The sequence below is a fragment of the Panthera pardus genome, unplaced genomic scaffold (assembly GCF_024362965.1).
Source record: "Panthera pardus isolate Hobbes unplaced genomic scaffold, ASM2436296v1 HiC_scaffold_8, whole genome shotgun sequence".
Lineage (NCBI taxonomy): Eukaryota > Metazoa > Chordata > Mammalia > Carnivora > Felidae > Panthera > Panthera pardus.
The window spans coordinates 10,664,301-10,681,491 of record NW_026527013.1 but is presented as its reverse complement, the minus strand read 5'-3'; the positions used below and the strand labels follow the sequence as shown (position 1 = coordinate 10,681,491).

General features: G+C 44.5%; 1 protein-coding gene across 5 annotated transcripts in view; it reads left to right on the top strand.

Moving 5' to 3' along the window:
- LOC109253962 (adhesion G protein-coupled receptor E2-like) overlaps positions 1-17,191 on the top strand; it is a 66,390-nt gene that overhangs the window by 12,604 nt on the left and 36,595 nt on the right. For 2 of the 5 annotated variants that reach the window (XM_019427428.2, XM_019427426.2), the window contains 10 exons: positions 349-456; positions 644-864; positions 1,056-1,235; positions 4,690-4,887; positions 5,180-5,415; positions 5,708-5,774; positions 6,188-6,279; positions 7,124-7,292; positions 7,378-7,488; positions 10,121-10,736. In XM_019427428.2, coding sequence (XP_019282973.2) covers positions 349-456; positions 644-864; positions 1,056-1,235; positions 4,690-4,887; positions 5,180-5,415; positions 5,708-5,774; positions 6,188-6,279; positions 7,124-7,292; positions 7,378-7,488; positions 10,121-10,207 — 1,469 coding nt within the window. In that variant the 3' untranslated portion in view covers positions 10,208-10,736. Of the gene's footprint in view, positions 1-348; positions 457-643; positions 865-1,055; positions 1,236-4,689; positions 4,888-5,179; positions 5,416-5,707; positions 5,775-6,187; positions 6,280-7,123; positions 7,293-7,377; positions 7,489-10,120; positions 10,737-17,191 lie in introns of those variants that run through there. The other 3 variants (XM_019427427.2, XM_053897223.1, XM_019427429.2) reach the window with 3 other exon arrangements.

The following is a 17,191-nucleotide window of genomic DNA, read 5'->3' as shown; positions in this document are numbered from 1 at the left end:
GATGCCTGGGTGGCTTGTTAAAAGTCCGCCTCTGATTTCAGCTCAGGTCGTGATCTTTCGGCTTGTGAGATCAAGCCCCACGTTGGGCTCTGTGCTAACAGCATGGAGCCTACTTGGGATTCTCTGCCCTCCTCCTCTGCCCCTCCCCTGCGTGCTCTCTCTCTCTCTCTCTCTCTCAATGAATAAACATTTTGTAAATGCTCAAATAACGGTATTAAACCAGCCACATCACTCTTATTTCATACTTAAAATTCATGTGGTTTATCAGCATACCAAAAAGATCTAATTCCAATACTGCAAGCAGTAGCCTGACTTCTCCCATCCCTCGTGCCATTGCCACCACTACAGGACTGTCTCTGACGGTGCAGGACCAAGGAATCGGGGATGTCACCTTGGGCCAGAGCCAGGCAAAGATGCAGCTGAAGTGGGATGTGGCACAGGAATCCAATGACTTGGGTAATGACTGCAGTGGGGAAGGGAAGGCCCCTGAGACCTTGCGATGGGACCAGACAGCCAGGATGTGACACAGAATTAAAGATTAAAGGAAAGTGTAGGGTGGGCGGGGCTACAGGGGAGAGTCCATTTGAGGAGAAAGGGGCCCTGGCAGCGACCCTGACATGTCAATCTTGGCCTTGTCCTGCAGGTCCTTCTGTGGTGGGCCTCGTCTCCACTCCAGGGATGAGCAAGTTACTGGCTGAGGCGCCCCTGGTCCTGGACTCTAAGCAGCAGACAGTTCTGCGTGAACACAGGGACTTCCTGGCAGGAGGCTTCCCTGTCCTGCTCTCAGATGTCGTCTCTGCCTTTGTGAGCAACAAGGACACCCAGAACCTCAGCTCCCCCGTCACCTTCATCTTCTCCCACCGCGTGAGTCCTGGTGGAATGGGGCTGTGAGTAGGCAAGGAACTGGTCTGGGTCCGAGGCTCAGTCTCACTGTCGAGATCACCCTTTGTGTCCTGGGGGCCTCCTCCGTGGGCGCCTCCTTCCCCCAGGAAAGCCCTTTGCAAACCAGCTTTGGATAAGAGTCTCCAGCTCCCACCGATGCTCTCTTCCTACAGTCGGTGACGCCCGGGCCAACGCAGAAGGTGTTCTGTGTCTTCTGGGAGCACAGTCAGGATGGATGTGGTCATTGGTCCACCACCGGCTGCAGGATGGCGGCCACCGGAGATGCCAGCACCACCTGCCAGTGCTCCCACCTCAGCAGCTTTGCCGTCCTCATGGCCCACAGCCACGTGCAGGTGAGATCCCTGAGAGAGGCCATGGAGACAAGGATGCTACAGACTACAGGCAACCAGAAAGGAAAGGATGTGATGGGAGAGGTCAGAAGGGACCCAGGGAGATCAGCATCGAGGACCAAAGCATCGTCCTTTCCTGGCCGGGTGACAGGGTTACTCCTTCTGGGGTGGGGGAGGCGGGGTAGGTGGTGGCACCAGGAATTGAGATCCTCCCAGGTGACAGCAGGCAGATCAAAATGAGAACTCTTTTAACTACATGGCCAGGCCTCATGGGAATCCAGACCAATTCAAACAGCACCCTCAAAACAGCGTGTTTCCTCCCACCATTTCAGCAAAGAATAAAATGTGGTGTACAAGTGTTCATGGTTACATTTCTGAAGAGATGAAAAATATTCGCATGGTTGAAGGAGTAACATTGAAAAGTCTCTTTCCCGCCCATGGCCCCCAGTGATCAGGGTTCTTCTTAGAAGAAATCTCAGTTTCTTCTGAGTACTTTTAGAGATATTTTATGTATAAACAAGCAAATGCATATAATGTGTAATTTTATTTTCACTCCAGGCATTGCCTACATATTCATTCTTAGGCATTTTTTCCATTTCAAATACTTATGAGATTCTGTATCAGTACACAAAGAACTTGACCATTCATCTTTAAGTTACACAGCTTTCCATTCTGTGGATGTTCCATACTTTAGCAAATCTCCAACGACAAACATTTTTTGCAAGCTTCAGTTTCTGCAAAGTTGCAATAGCATTGCTATGTCAGAGTAATAGTTCTAACTTTGAGATACATACATTTAATACACACATATAATATCACCACGTATCAGTAGCCACCCAATGGATTCCTTTACATTTTAAAGTTGGGTAACGATACTGTCATTCTTGGCTAATCACCCCACCCAACCATTCAAAGTGTTTCTTTTAAGTGTTTAGATTTGACTCTTCTTTCATTTTTGAAAATACGCCTTGAAATATACGTTCCAACATTTGTTCTCTTCATTGATTTGGTTTTCTTCATTGAAGACCAACTCTGCATGTTGTGGCTCTCATTTACCTCGCTCTCGTATTTCTTGTTCTTCTGATTTCCTTTTGCCTCTTTCTTTATATTAATTTAATTTTGCCCATTTTTTTCATTCCTGTTCTATCTCTTAAACTGTACTTCAGTAGGGTCCATTCTTAATATGAGCTCTTCAAATTTTGTCTTCATTACTGCAGGGGTTTTTTTTCTTCCACTTCTTTATTGTGTTTTTCTAATGCACAACTCCACAAGATCTCTCTTCTCTGAGGCCTTGTATCTCTCCTTTCATTTCTTGCTTATAAAGGCAAGAGCTCCCTTACATGCTTTGATTCAGAGTAAATAATGTCACAACTTTTAGCTGCCCCGTGTTAACAATTATTTGGTGAGTATTCCTTACTTAAATTTTTTACTCTCTTTCTCCTTTTTTGTGATATTTTGTATAGATTTTGTGTTTGTTCCATTTAATTTTTTTGTGATATTTTGTATAGATCTTATGTTTGTTCCTTTTTATTTTTTTGTGATATGTTGTATAGATCCTTTCAATCACTTATGATTAAGGCAGATGGTGTTTCCTGGAGGAATTATTTCCAAGATATTTATGTAAAAACATGTTCAGGGTTTTGTGATTTTTATGTAACTTTTAAAAATTTATCTAGGGGTGCCTGGGTGGCTCAGTTGGTTAAGCGTCCAACTTCGACTCAGGTCGTGATCTCACGGTTCGTGAGTGCCAGCCCCGCATCGGGCTCTGTGCTGACAGCTCAGGGCCTGGAGTCTGCTTCGGATTCTGTGTCTCCCTCTCTCTCTGCCCCTCCCCCACTCATGCTCTGTCTCTCTCTGTCTCAGAAATAAATAAACATTAAAAAAAAATAAAAATTTATCTAAGCAAAATTAAATGTCAGCAGTAGGGTTTCCATGTACAAAACCTGTTTTCCTCCACAACCAGAGCCAAACTTCTTTAAACCAACTGGTGGATGGAAACTCCTGCCTACATCATTCCCACTATTGTAATCATGACACAGATTATTCTGGTTTCCTCCAATGTATACTTCTAGTCAATCTTCTCTGATTTTAGCTTCTCTTCCAATTATTCCCTAGTTTTAGAGAAAGTGGAAATGGTGGTTTTGGTTTTATTACATTTGTGGCATTTGAATTATTTCCAAGAACAGGTGTGTGTGTGTGTGTGTGTGTGTGTGTGTGTGTGTGCATGTACATGTGAGCACATGTGCACATGCAACCTTTGGGCCACCATTTTCAATACCAGAACAATTGACTTTTTCTTTCAAACAAGGATTACCTTTAAAACGTGATAAGTACTACAATTTGTAATGAATCTTAGCAATGGGGAGAGATGGGAGGGGAGTGGGGGAAACAGATAATTGTCTGTGTTTTTGTGGTCTGTGTTATTTTTCCCAGCCCAAGAATATGATTATTTTCTAGCTGACCTGGTACAAATACTCAGGAAGGTGCTCTCGGGTCACTGGGATGGGTAGGACTGAAGCATCATTTCCAGGAGAGCAACCTGTAAAACTAATAAACATAGTGATACACAAATTTCAGCATCGAAATACAACCCTAGTAGGTTCAAAGGCTTGATGTCTTGAAGGAGGGTTATCCTATCACATAGGTACAGCTGCGTTTATACAAGCTTTATTTCTAGAATCACACACTCAAGTAACTCATTTTTTTAACTGATGTTATTGGAATACAATATATTTGCAATAGAAATCCGATTATAAGCATACACTTTGTAAGTTTTAACAGTTGTAAAAAACCCATGCTCTAAAGGTCACTGAGCTGGTAGGACTTTTCCGTAACCTCAGAAAGCCCCTCAGGAGTCTTTCAGTGCTCCCATCCCGAACCCCAGGAAACCACAGAACTCATTTTGTTGCTACAGTTTATTTTGACTGTCCTAGAGCCATTCAGTAGAATGGAATTGTTCTCTTTTGTTCCTGGCTCTTCGGCTCAACATTCTATGAGACTCTCTCATATTACTGAGTGTAAACATAATTCATTCCTTTTTATTGCTATATAGCATCCCAACATATTACTCTACCACAGATTGTTTTATACCACAAACTGTTCTCCAATTATTGGGCATTTGCATTTCTTCCAGTTTGGGCTATTATGAATAGAGCTGTTATGAAAATGCATAAACATTGGTTTTATGGACATTCCTTTTCATTTCTCTTGGTAAATACCCAGAAATGGAGTTGCTGAGTCCTATGGTAAGTGTGTGTTTAACATTAATGTATGTTCAACTTTATAAAAAACTCCCAAACTCCATTCCAAAGTAGTTGTTACCTTTTACATTCTCACACAGGAGTGTATGAGAGTTCCAAAAGTTCCATTTTGCAACATTACTATCAGTGTGTTTAAGTTTTACCATTCTAGTCTATGCTTTTAGAGAGGTGACTGTGATCTCATTCACGGGTCTGAGCAGGAGGATCCCATGCTGGCTGTGATCACCTATGTGGGGCTGGGCCTCTCTCTGCTGTGCCTCCTCCTGGCAGCCCTCACCTTCCTCCTGTGCAAAGCCATCCAGAACACCAGCACCTCGCTCCACCTGCAGCTCTCCATCTGTCTCTTCCTGGCCCACCTGCTCTTCCTCACGGCCATCGACCAGACCAAGATCAAGGTACTGACACTGTCACAGAGGACCCCCTGCCCTGAGCCACGGGATGCTCAGTTCATGGAGCCCTGCTGCACTGATACCTTAACACAATATCGTTGGGTGACAGGGAGGCTGGAGGGGTAAATAGCCTATTTCACGTTGACTGATGAAGCAGAAGACAATCCTCTCTCAACAACTTGACCCTATATATATATATATATATACGAGTTCTCCCCGCTGGCAAGGTATGGGAGGGGTCCTGGGGCCACCCTCCTCCCTGACAGTCCCTCCTGGTGACTCCTTCCTCCTCCCCCAGCTGCTGTGCGCCATCATCGCGGGGGCCTTACACTATCTCTACCTGGCCTCCTTCACCTGGATGCTGTTGGACGGTCTACACCTCTTCCTTACGGCACGCAACCTGACGGTGGTCAACTACACCAGTGTGAGCAGGTTCATGAAGAGACTCATGTTCCCTGTGGGCTATGGAGTCCCGGCTCTAATCGTGGCCATTTCTGCTGCATCCAGACCTTCCCTTTATGGAACACCCACCAGGTAAGTGCAAATTCCCACTGCCCCTATCTTCTCCAGCACAACTGTGGCCATCATAGAACCAATAGCAATTTAATTTCCCCCGAACATGATAGGCAGAGGAAAGGTCACTGCCCACTCTGAAGACATCTCTCTGATGGAATTTTGTGTTCCTTGAACTGTTTTTAAGTCCTTAAGATTTAATTATTTTAAATGTTCATTATGAAGTATTTAATCATTATATATTACACATTCTAGTGATTCTTTATCCACAAAGGTCAATGTCCTCTTGAATCACTTCTCATCTCTCTCTTAGATGCTGGCTCCACACAGACAAAGGATTTGTATGGACCTTCCTGGGCCCCGTCTGCACCATCTTCTCCGTGAGTAACACATGACATCAGAGCATCCTGCCTGCCAAAGTGACGGTCATTCAAAGACCAGGTGTACCAGGAGGGTTACAGGCAGCGGGAGCAATCATTCCAGTTGGCCCAGGACTGATGAGAGACCCCCCACCCCGGGATGCAGGAATTTCCATTGCAACAACAGGACTAACATGTTTCCTGAGACCTGGGACTTTCAGTGCTAAAATTTGGAGTTTCCATGCGAACTGCATCGAAGTGCTCGCCAAAGTTACAGGACAAACACATGCCTGAGTTACAGGGTGGTTGGTCTAGTCTTCTAGGACTTCTACAAAAGGCAAAAGCTTCTTACCTGCCGGGTTAGGTGTTGGATGAGCTAGGAGGATGCTTACCAGATGTGGAGTGAATTTAATACACCTGTGGGCTTTCTGCAGATTAATCTGGCCTTCTTTCTGATGACCTTCTGGATAGTGAAAAACAAGCTCTCCTCCCTCAACAGAGACGTGTCCACCCTCCAGAACACCAGGTGAGGAGGAGTCAGAGGAATGTCCCCCATCCAGAGCATTATCCTCAGAGCTCCAAGGATCTGATGTCCAGAGAGAATGGACTTTGCCCTGATACACAGGGATTGCTTCCATGCCTTACATAGCAGGTCCTGAGAACATTTCTATCCTGACAACACACTCAAAACATCACATAACAGTTCCCAGAACCCAGCGCACCCTTTCATGGTCATGCCTTCATGCGTTTTAGGCCCCCTGCCTTCCCCTTCTCTTGCCCCACGTGAACGCAGGTTCATCAACCACATGTCACTTCATCTAAGAGTTTGGGAATGTCCTTTCCTTTCCTCAACTTTGCACAGAATCAGTGGCCTCTATTCTGGGCAAAGCACATTCTGGGTCAGGTCATGGAGAAGGTGGGGACAGGAACAGCCCTGGATGGGATCTGGGCAGAAGTACCTCACTTTGCAAATGTTATAAGTGACCATTTGTTTCTGTCTTGCCACCAGGCTCTAAGGGCTGTGGAAACAGAAGTCTTGTCTTGGTTGTTCTGAATGCCCAAGCCCCAGCCTAGGGCCAGGGGCACAGAATGTTCTCGACAATGTCAGCTGAACAAAATGAGGGGTCTTCCTGAAACATCGTGACCTTTTTGAAACTCACATTCTGGAGTGTCACTACCATCCCTAGTCCTAGTCAAACTGCCGTCCCTGACCCAAACACCATTTCTTTTTATGGAATCATTGACGATAAAGATCCAAGTTGATCGCTACTCAGTAGGAAGCATCCGTGGAGTGGACTTGAAAACAGGTGGGGTGGGGAGGGGGCTGTTGCTCCCGGTGCGTCACGAGCCTCCTCTCTCCTCCTACCCAGGATGCTGACATTCAAAGCGACGGCTCAGCTCCTCATCCTGGGTTGCACGTGGTGTCTGGGCGTCCTGCAGGTGGGGCCAGCTGCCCGCGTCATGGCTTACCTCTTCACCATCATCAACTGCCTGCAGGGAGCGTTCATCTTCCTGGTGTACTGCCTCCTCAGCCAGCAGGTACCACGGTCCGGCCCCCATCCGGGACTCTTCCTGTCCCCGCCCCGCCCAGTGAGCTGACCCAGAGCGTGCTTCGCCCCTGCAGGTCCGGGAGCAGTACGGGAAATGGTTCAGAGGGGTCAGGAAAGCCAAAGCCGAGCCTGAGAATTACACGCTCTCAAGCGGGACCGTGTCTGATGCCTCCAAGCACAGTGCGGTAAGATTATGCAGTGTTCCCAGAGCACTTCCCTAGCCGATCCACTTGGGCGTCTCCTGCCTGCCTCACTGGACAACCTGGGCAGATAGCAGGGGATGCCCTAGGAAGGCTCATGCCTGGACTCCCTTGAAGGCACTTCCCTGTCTTGAAACGAGCTCTTCCTATACTTTCACTCGCTGAGCTTCTGTGTTCACAGCGACCCTTGCACACGACTGTCCTCTTTCCCCACATTTGTGGAGCACCGACTTTGTGCAAAATGTTGCATAGGGTTTCTAATCGTGCTTGGTGAGAAGATACAAATGTAGATACTTATAAGCAGAGAAGGAAGCTTGGTCAGCTAACTAATCAGAAATGAATGGTGTGGAGCAGATCGTTAATGCTCAAAGTGCACAGAGCCATGCACATCTTTTCTCCCAGGTCATTCCAGAGAGACTCACGGGCTTTATATAAATTATGCAAGGTCTTCAGCCTCCTCTACTTTCTCCCAACTTCATTCCCCACCCCCCAACCTCCTCACCCTGGCAAGTCGTCTACACATCTCTCCCCAACTTGCCTGTCCTCCCTCTAAAACTGTTCCTTCCCAAATGGTCTACTCATCAAAATCTCATCCTTCAAACTCTTTCCTCCTCCCAGCAGATGTGTGTGCTGACTTCTTCACAGAGAAAACACAAGTCAGCAGGAAGAAACAAGGTTACTTTTGCACTCTCAAAAACACCAGCCATTTGGCATCTAGTTCACTGTGTTCTCATTCCCTCTTGTGACCGCACATAGACAAAATATGCCTCCTAGTTTTTAAGGCTAATCCCTCCACCTGTACTTTGGTTCCTGACCCTCTCGACTTCCCAGTGACTTAACATTACGGTTCACACATTTTATCTCTGGTATATTGGTTCTCGTGTTCTCAACAGCTGCATTGTAACACATTACATGTCTCACTTACTCTGATCTATTTTAATTTTTTTTTATTTTATTTATATATATATATAGAGAGAGAGAGAGAGAGAGTGTGTGTGTGTGTGTGTGTGTGTGTGTGTGTGTGTGTGAGTGGGGGAGAGGGGCAGAGGGAGAGAATCTTAAGCAGACTCCACGCTCAGTGTGGAGCCCGACTCAGGGCTCAATCCCATGACCATGGGATCATGACCTGATTCAGAAATCAAGAGTCGGATGCTCAACCAGCTGAGCCACCAAGCCGCCCCAAGAAGTACTAATGTTTTATTTATGCTTCCTTCTTCTTCTTCCTCTCGACGTTCGAACCTGGATTTTGCCTCCATCATTCCACCAAAAGACCTCTGTCTTAGGCCACCAACGGTCTCTACTTACGAATATCTTTTGGTCCTCTTAGCGGTCTTAGCAGCATTTGGAACTCTTGGTGTGCTGGATGCTGTGATGGCTTCCTCCATGTCACAATACTCCTCTCGGTCTCTGGCTTCCGCGTGTCCACACTCCCTGGAATATCGCTATCTTTCTGCATGAGCTTGCTCCATCTCCTTTGTATTTCAACCACTCTACCGGTCTGGGTCCTAAGAACACTTCTGTTCTCATAGTTTGGCACACGATTTTAAGACATTTATACATAAATGTATATATATTAGCATTTAGCAAAGTTATTGGGTGCATTTCAAAGTGTAGATCATGAGTGGCTTTGTAAAGGAGGGGAAACGCACATCCACATGTGCCTAGGGATTGGAGGAGGCAGCCATGGGAGGTAGGGGAGGTTTTCCCTACGTTGCTGTATATATACGTTGATAACATTATTTTAAAAAAGAGAATATCCACATACTTGTGATTTGAAAAAGAAAAAGAAAATTCAAAGTTGCCATAAAGCATAAAGAAAGACATTCACATGATGTATATAACTCTCTCATTCTCACTTTAAAGTGCTCACATCTAGAGGTTCCTGGGTGGCTCAGTTTGTTGAGCACCCAACTCTTGATTTCAGCTCAGGTTATGATCTCACAGTCGCGGGATCAAACCCCACCGAAGGCTCCACACTGAAAGTGATGTCTGCTTGGGATTCTCTCTCTCCCTCCGGGTGGTCAGTTGAGTGTTTGACTCTTGATTTCAGCTCAGGACACGAGCCCAGGGTCGTGGGATCGAACCCTGAGATGGGCTCTTTCTTCGCTGGAGCTTGCTTGGGATTCTCTCTTTGCCCCTCCCCCACTCGTGCTGTCATGCTCTCTCTCTCTCTCAAAACAAAAACAAAAACAAAAAAACCCTACAAAACAAAGTCCCAAGCAGAAATCCCAGATTGACCTTCTCCCACACTCTTAGGGTGTTTACAGCTAGGAAATTCAGTTTGTACCGACCTGAGTTTAAATGCTGGCTCAGCTATTTGCTGGTTTTTTCACTTTAGACAACTGTTTTATAGCATACATCTTAGCTTCCTCATTTCAAAACCCTCTCACTATCCTCCCTGACTCTTTCTGGCACTGCTCCAGATTTTCCCCATCGGGCTCCTCCAGAAGCCCACCCCTCCCACTCCACCCCGACTCCTACCCACCCCCCCGCCATCCCCTCCATCGGGTTCGCATTCCCCCATCAGGACCCCTGCACCAGAGACTGCCGCTATGGGCGATCCCTTTGGCCCACCACAGTCTCTCCCATTGTCTGACTGTCCCCAATTCCTTTTCAGGCTCTCCATTCTTCCAACTCCTCGCATCCCCCACGTTCGGAACGCCTTCTTCCCGGCTTCACAGAATCCCCAGTGCCCAAGCCTTGAGTTCCTGATCATGTTTCTGGATTGCTGGCCCCCCAACACTGACTTCAAGTCCATTTACTGCAGATGCAAAGTCTCGGATTGAGGAGACGAGTTTCTGGTGTCCAGGCTCCTCTAGGCACAAACTTCCTGTTTCCAGATTCTGCGGATTCCAACTTCCAGGAATCGGCCACAAAGAGCTGAGTCCAGCTAAGGTCCTCTTCATCCAGTGGACCACAGTCTTCTCTGTTCTTAAAAGTCTCTGAAGTAGGGACCTCAAGGGAAAAGATGGCCTCAGCGTGTTCACTGTGGCATTGGAAGACGGGAAAACACAAACCACTCAAATAAACCATCAATAAGAAGAGGCAAGATGCTGGGGCACCGGGTGGCTCAGTTGGTTGAGCCTCCAACTCTTGATTTGGGCTCAGGTCATGATCCCAGGGTCAGTGCAGAGCCTACTAAAGATATTCTCTCTCCCTCTGCCCCTCTCCCCTGCTCTCTCTCCCTCTCTCCCTCTCTGAAAATAAAATAAAATAAAACAAAATAAAATACATGGCAAGATGAAAGATTATTTCAGTTTTAAAGAATGCCAGTCCACAGACACAAAGACCAAATCACTGGTACCTATGTTGACACAGAAAAATCTCCACATACGATAAAAAGTGAGTCAAGTTGTTGGGTGTCTGTAGTACAATGCTATATAACTTTAAAAGCTTAAGTGTACTAACATTTGAATGTTTACATGGATAGAGTCTTATTTAACTCTCATAATTAAGTCATAGATTCTATGTTTGGCAGAACAAATTATAATTCAGTAATAGTAGAGAAAACCTATTTAAGGGAGGTTAGGTCAGGTGAGGATCAGTCAGATCTCTTGTGCTTTGTGGTGTCGTATTTTTACAACAAAACAGTATTCATGTTCTTACTTGTTATCAAAAGTAAATTTTTTAATGTTTTAAATGAGATGCCCACTCCAGGTAAAGGCAAGAATACAGTTGCTGAAAAGCAAAGCATAAGGCATGACATATCCCAACCCTAATTCTTAACTAGTGTTTTGCCCACAATGCTTGAAATTCCTTTTGTCTACAGAATGTCTGGTATCTTTTGTTAAACTGCAGATTCTGATTGAGGAATCGTTGGACTTTCTCCTTTGCTTAGGAAGCAGGACTTATGGATCAATCACACGGTCCCCATGTTAACTACTGATTCCAAAATGATATGCTTTACCTTTTTTTTAAGGAGGCTTCACACCCAATGTGGGGTTTGAACTCACGACCCTGAGATCAAGAGTTGCATGTTCTACCGAGCCAGCCAGGTGCCCCCGTTTCAAACCACTTTGAAACTCAATAGCTGAACCGGCTCACAATTCTTTATGCTATCTCCAAGTTCAACCCAACGGAGCGGAAAGAAAGAGTGTATAATTGTCTGCCAAGAAAGCTTCAGAGAATTCACTGGAAAATACTGAGTTCACTAACATGCTGAAAGCAAGGGCAACATTCAAAATGCAATGGTTTTTCTATCAAAGGAAAAATAAATTTTAAAATACAAAGAGCTGAGGGGCGCTTGGCAGCTCAGTCAGTTAAGGGTCCGACTTCGGCTCAGCTCATGATCTCGCGGTTTGTGAATTTGAACCCCGCGCAGGGTGGAGAGCTCGGCGCCTGGAGCCTGCTTCAGATTCTGTCTCCCTCTCTCTCTGCCCCTCCCCTGCTCATGCTGTCTCTCTCTCTCTCTTTCTCTCTCTCTCTCTCTCTCTCTCAAAAATAAACATTAAGAAAAAAATTTTAATAAAAAAATAAAATAAAAATACAAAGAGCTGTTTAAATTTAAAAATAATGGGCGCCTGAGTGGCTCAGTCGGTTGAGCGTCCAACTTCAGCTCAGGTCATGATCTCATGGTTCATGGGTTCAAGCCCCGTGATAGGCTCTGTGCTGACAGCTCGGAGCCTGGAACCTGTTTCAGATTCTGTGTCTCCCTCTCTCTGCCCCTCCCCCTGCTCGCACTCTCTCTGTCTCTCTGTCTCTCTGTCTGTCTCTCTCTCAAAATAAACAAACATCTAAATAAATAAATAAATAAATAAATAAATAAATAAATAAATAAATAAAATTTAAAAATAAAACCTCAACAGGAGCTCCCAGGTGGCTTAGTCGGTTAAGCGTCTGACTCTTGATTTTGGCTCAGGTCATGGTCTCGCATTTCATGAGTTCAAGCCCCACATCGGGCTCTGTGCTGACAGTGCAGAGCCTGCTTGGGATTCTCTCTCACTCTCTCTTGCTCTCTCTCTCTCTCTTTCTCTCTCTCTCAATCTCTCTCTCTCCTTCTGTCTCTGCCCCTCCCCACCTTGCTCTCTCTGTCTCTCTCAAAATGAATAAATAAACTTAAAATTAAAAAAATAAAATAAAACCTCAACAGCACCTAAGAACAATCCCATAAGAAATGCATGAAGTTCTCAAGGAGAAAACTGTAAGGTGTAACTGGAAGAAATCATAACCTACACAAAGAGAGAGAGTTGTGTTAGTAGTGATGGAAAAGTCTTAATACTGTAAAAAAGTTACTACCTCCAAGTTCATCTACACAGTCAATGCAACAGCAGTCAAAATCCCAAGACATTTTCACGGACTTTAGTAAACTGTCTATAAAGTGTATTTAGAAGAAAAAATGTGACAGAAAAGATAGGCCACTTACAAAGAAGAATAAGCAATTAGGTGCTCACAATGGGCCATTTCTTGCTCTTTGCTTTTTCTGGACTGAACTTTAATCAGGCTTCTCTCTTTCCTACAGGCCCCTGAATTCTGCTTACCCTCAAGCCTGAGCAAGTACCCAAAAAGTGGAACATACCCTTGCCATCAGCCTCTCCTGGGAATTGGCTGACCACAGCAAGACCCTCTTTTTGCCACAACACACTGATAATTTCCTCTTATTTGTCCAGCTTCCCCTCCAAAGACTCTGCTTATCTCTACCTGCTTCTTCCTTTACCCTATAAAATAAAAATATTTTTCCATATGATTTTGAGATACTCATGGATTTCTGAGAATCTTCTCCCTACAACAATAGTCCTTCTAAGTAAAGTCTCTCCTTATTCAAGCCCAGATTTAAAGTTATTTGAAAGAAAACACAGGGATTTGTGTCATAACATCTATAAAAACAAAACCATGGCAGTTTTTAACATGTGGTATTGTTCCAGGAATAGAAAATGAGTCAATGAAAAAAAACGTAAAGAATACATCATCTACAGCAATGTGACGTTCCATAGAAATAGCATTTCAATTCAACGTTTGAAACACTGAATGTGAAGTCAGGGAAGTCACAAATTCTGTCAATAAATGGTGTCAGGACGACAGGCTATCCACTTAGGAATGAACAAATTCCAGGCACATCAAAATCTACCAAGATTATTAAAATATTGGAAAATGAAGGACAACATCCCAGGCAAGATTAAAGCAAACTCGTACAGTAAATAATTGAAAACCTGGACCAAAACGAAATTATATGTTTATGGTGACACCACTCTCAATTTCTTCTTTATTGCAATTGTAATAGGATTGGCATTTACACTGTTTGTTATCAGTGTGAATGTGGACACACAGAATCATCAAGTGATGCTGGTGTTCCAGGGTACCCCCGTCCATGGTGGCCCGAAACCATACGGCAAACAGAGTGCACATCTTCCTGGACCCATTACACAGTGGTCAACTGTTTGCCTGGTGGCACCCTCAGTATCTGTCCCATCTGCCAACTTAGCTACAGATTCCCATTTCTGGGAGCAGTCCTGAGCTATGCCAGTCTATTAGTAGTCAGATTCCAGTTTGGAAGGAGCTGCCGGATTGTATCTGGTTAATAACACACATGCTCTTCAGCTTCCTGGGGTTCCTGTTAAGGATGAGAGAAGGGTTGAATTAACAGAGACTACTTCCAGGGACACCTGACTAGCTCAGTCTGTGAAGTACATGACTCTTGATCTTGGGGTGGTGAGGCCAAGCCTCACTTTAGATGTAGAGATCACTTAAAAAAAATAATTTTTAAAAAAAGAAGGAATACAACTGTGATTGATAAGCATATGTTAATTAAAATCTGCATTTGAGGGGGTTCCGGAAGATGGCGGCGTAGGAGGACGCGGGGCTCACAGCGCGTCCTGCCGATCACTTAGATTCCACCTACACCTGCCTAAAGAACCCAGAAAACCGCCAGAGGATTAGCAGAAGGGAGTCTCCAGAGTCAAGCGCAGACTAGAGGCCCACGGAAGAGGGGCTCCTCCTGAAGTGGATCACCTAAGGAGAAGCGAGCTAAGCCTGCCCCTCCAGCCCCCGTGCACCTTGCCTACCCACCCCAGCTAATACGCCAGATCCCCAGCAACACAAGCCTGGCAGTGTACGAGTAGCCCAGACGGGCCACGCCACCCCACAGTGAATCCTGCCCCTAGGAGAGGGGAAGAGAAGGCACACACCAGTCTGACTGTGGCCCCAGCGGTGGGCTGGGGGCAGACATCGGGCCGGACTGCGGCCCCGCCCACTAACTCCAGTTATACACCACAGCACAGGGGAAGTGCCCTGCAGGTCCTCACCATGCCAGGGACTCTCCAAAATGACCAAACGGAAGAATTCCCCTCAGAAGAATCTCCAGGAAATAACAACAGCTAATGAACTGATCAAAAAGGATTTAAATAATATAACAGAAAGTGAATTTAGAATAATAGTCATAAAATTAATCGCTGGGCTTGAAAACAGTATACAGGACAGCAGAGAATCTCTTGCCACAAAGATCGAGGGACTAAGGAACAGTCACGAGGAGCTGAAAAACGCTTTAAACGAAATGCAAAACAAAATGGAAACCACGATGGCTCGGCTTGAAGAGGCAGAGGAGAGAATAGGTGAGCTAGAAGATAAAGTTATGGAGAAAGAGGAAGCTGAAAGAAAGAGAGATAAAAAAATCCAGGAGTATGAGGGGAAAATTAGAGAACTAAGTGATACACTAAAAAAAAATAATATACGCATAATTGGTATCCCAGAGGAGGAAGAGAGAGGGAAAGGTGCTGAAGGGGTACTTGAACAAATTATAGCTGAGAACTTCCCTGAACTGGGGAAGGAAAAAGGCATTGAAATCCAAGAGGCACAGAGAACTCCCTTCAGACGTAACTTGAATCGATCTTCTGCACGACATATCATAGTGAAACTGGCAAAATACAAGGATAAAGAGAAAATTCTGAAAGCAGCAAGGGATAAACGTGCCCTCACATATAAAGGGAGACCTATAAGACTCGTGACTGATCTCTCCTTTGAAACTTGGCAGGCCAGAAAGGCTTGGCACGATATCTACAGTGTGCTAAACAGAAAAAATATGCAGCCGAGAATCCTTTATCCAGCAAGTCTGTCATTTAGAATAGAAGGAGAGATAAAGGTCTTCCCAAACAAACAAAAACTGAAGGAATTTGTCACCACGAAACCAGCCCTACAAGAGATCCTAAGGGGGATCCTGTGAGACAAAGTACCAGAGACATCACTACAAGCATAAAACATACAGACATCACAATGACTCTAAACCCATATCTTTCTATAATAACACTGAATGTAAATGGATTAAATGCGCCAACTAAAAGACATAGGGTATCAGAATGGATAAAAAAACAAGACCCATCTATTTGCTGTCTACAAGAGACTCATTTTAGATCTGAGGACACCTTTAGATTGAGAGTGAGGGGATGGAGAACTATTTATCATGCTCCTGGAAGCCAAAAGAAAGCTGGAGTAGCCATACTTATATCAGACAAACTAGACTTTAAATTAAAGGCTGTAACAAGAGATGAAGAAGGGCATTATATAATAATCACAGGGTCTATCCACCAGGAAGAGCTAACTATTATAAATGTCTATGCGCCAAATACCCGAGCCCCCAGATATATAAAACAATTACTCATAAACATAAGCAACCTTATTGATAAGAATGTGGTCATTGCAGGGGACTTTAACACCCCACTTACAGAAATGGATAGATCATCTAGACACACAGTCAATAAAGAAACAAGGGCCCTGAATGATACATTAGATCAGATGGACTTGACAGATATATTTAGAACTCTGCATCCCAAAGCAACAGAATATACTTTCTTCTCGAGTGCACATGGAACATTCTCCAAGATAGATCATATACTGGGTCACAAAACAGCCCTTCATAAGTTTACAAGAATTGAAATTATACCATGCATACTTTCAGACCACAATGCTATGAAGCTTGAAATCAACCACAGGAAAAAGTCTGGAAACCCTCCAAAAGCATGGAGGTTAAACAACACCCTACTAACGAATGAGTGGGTCAACCAGGCAATTAGAGAAGAAATTAAAATATATATGGAAACAAACGAAAATGAAAATACAACAATCCAAACACTTTGGGATGCAGCGAAGGCAGTCCTGAGAGGAAAATACATTGCAATCCAGGCCTATCTCAAGAAACAAGAAAAATCCCAAATACAAAATCTAACAGCACACCTAAAGGAAATAGAAGCAGAACAGCAAAGGCAGCCTAAACCCAGCAGAAGAAGAGAAATAATAAAGATCAGAGCAGAAATAAACAATATAGAATCTAAAAAAACTGTAGAGCAGATCAACGAAACCAAGAGTTGGTTTTTTGAAAAAATAAACAAAATTGACAAACCTCTAGCCAGGCTTCTCAAAAAGAAAAGGGAGATGACCCAAATAGATAAAATCATGAATGAAAATGGAATGATTACAACCAATCCCTCAGAGATACAAACAATTATCAGGGAATACTATGAAAAATTATATGCCAGCAAATTGGACAACCTGGAAGAAATGGACAAATTTCTAAACACCCACACTCTTCCAAAACTCAATCAGGAGGAAATAGAAAGCTTGAACAGACCCATAACCAGCGAAGAAATTGAATCGGTTATCAAAAATCTCCCAACAAATAAGAGTCCAGGACCAGATGGCTTCCCAGGGGAGTTCTACCAGACGTTTAAAGCAGAGATAATACCTATCCTTCTCAAGCTATTCC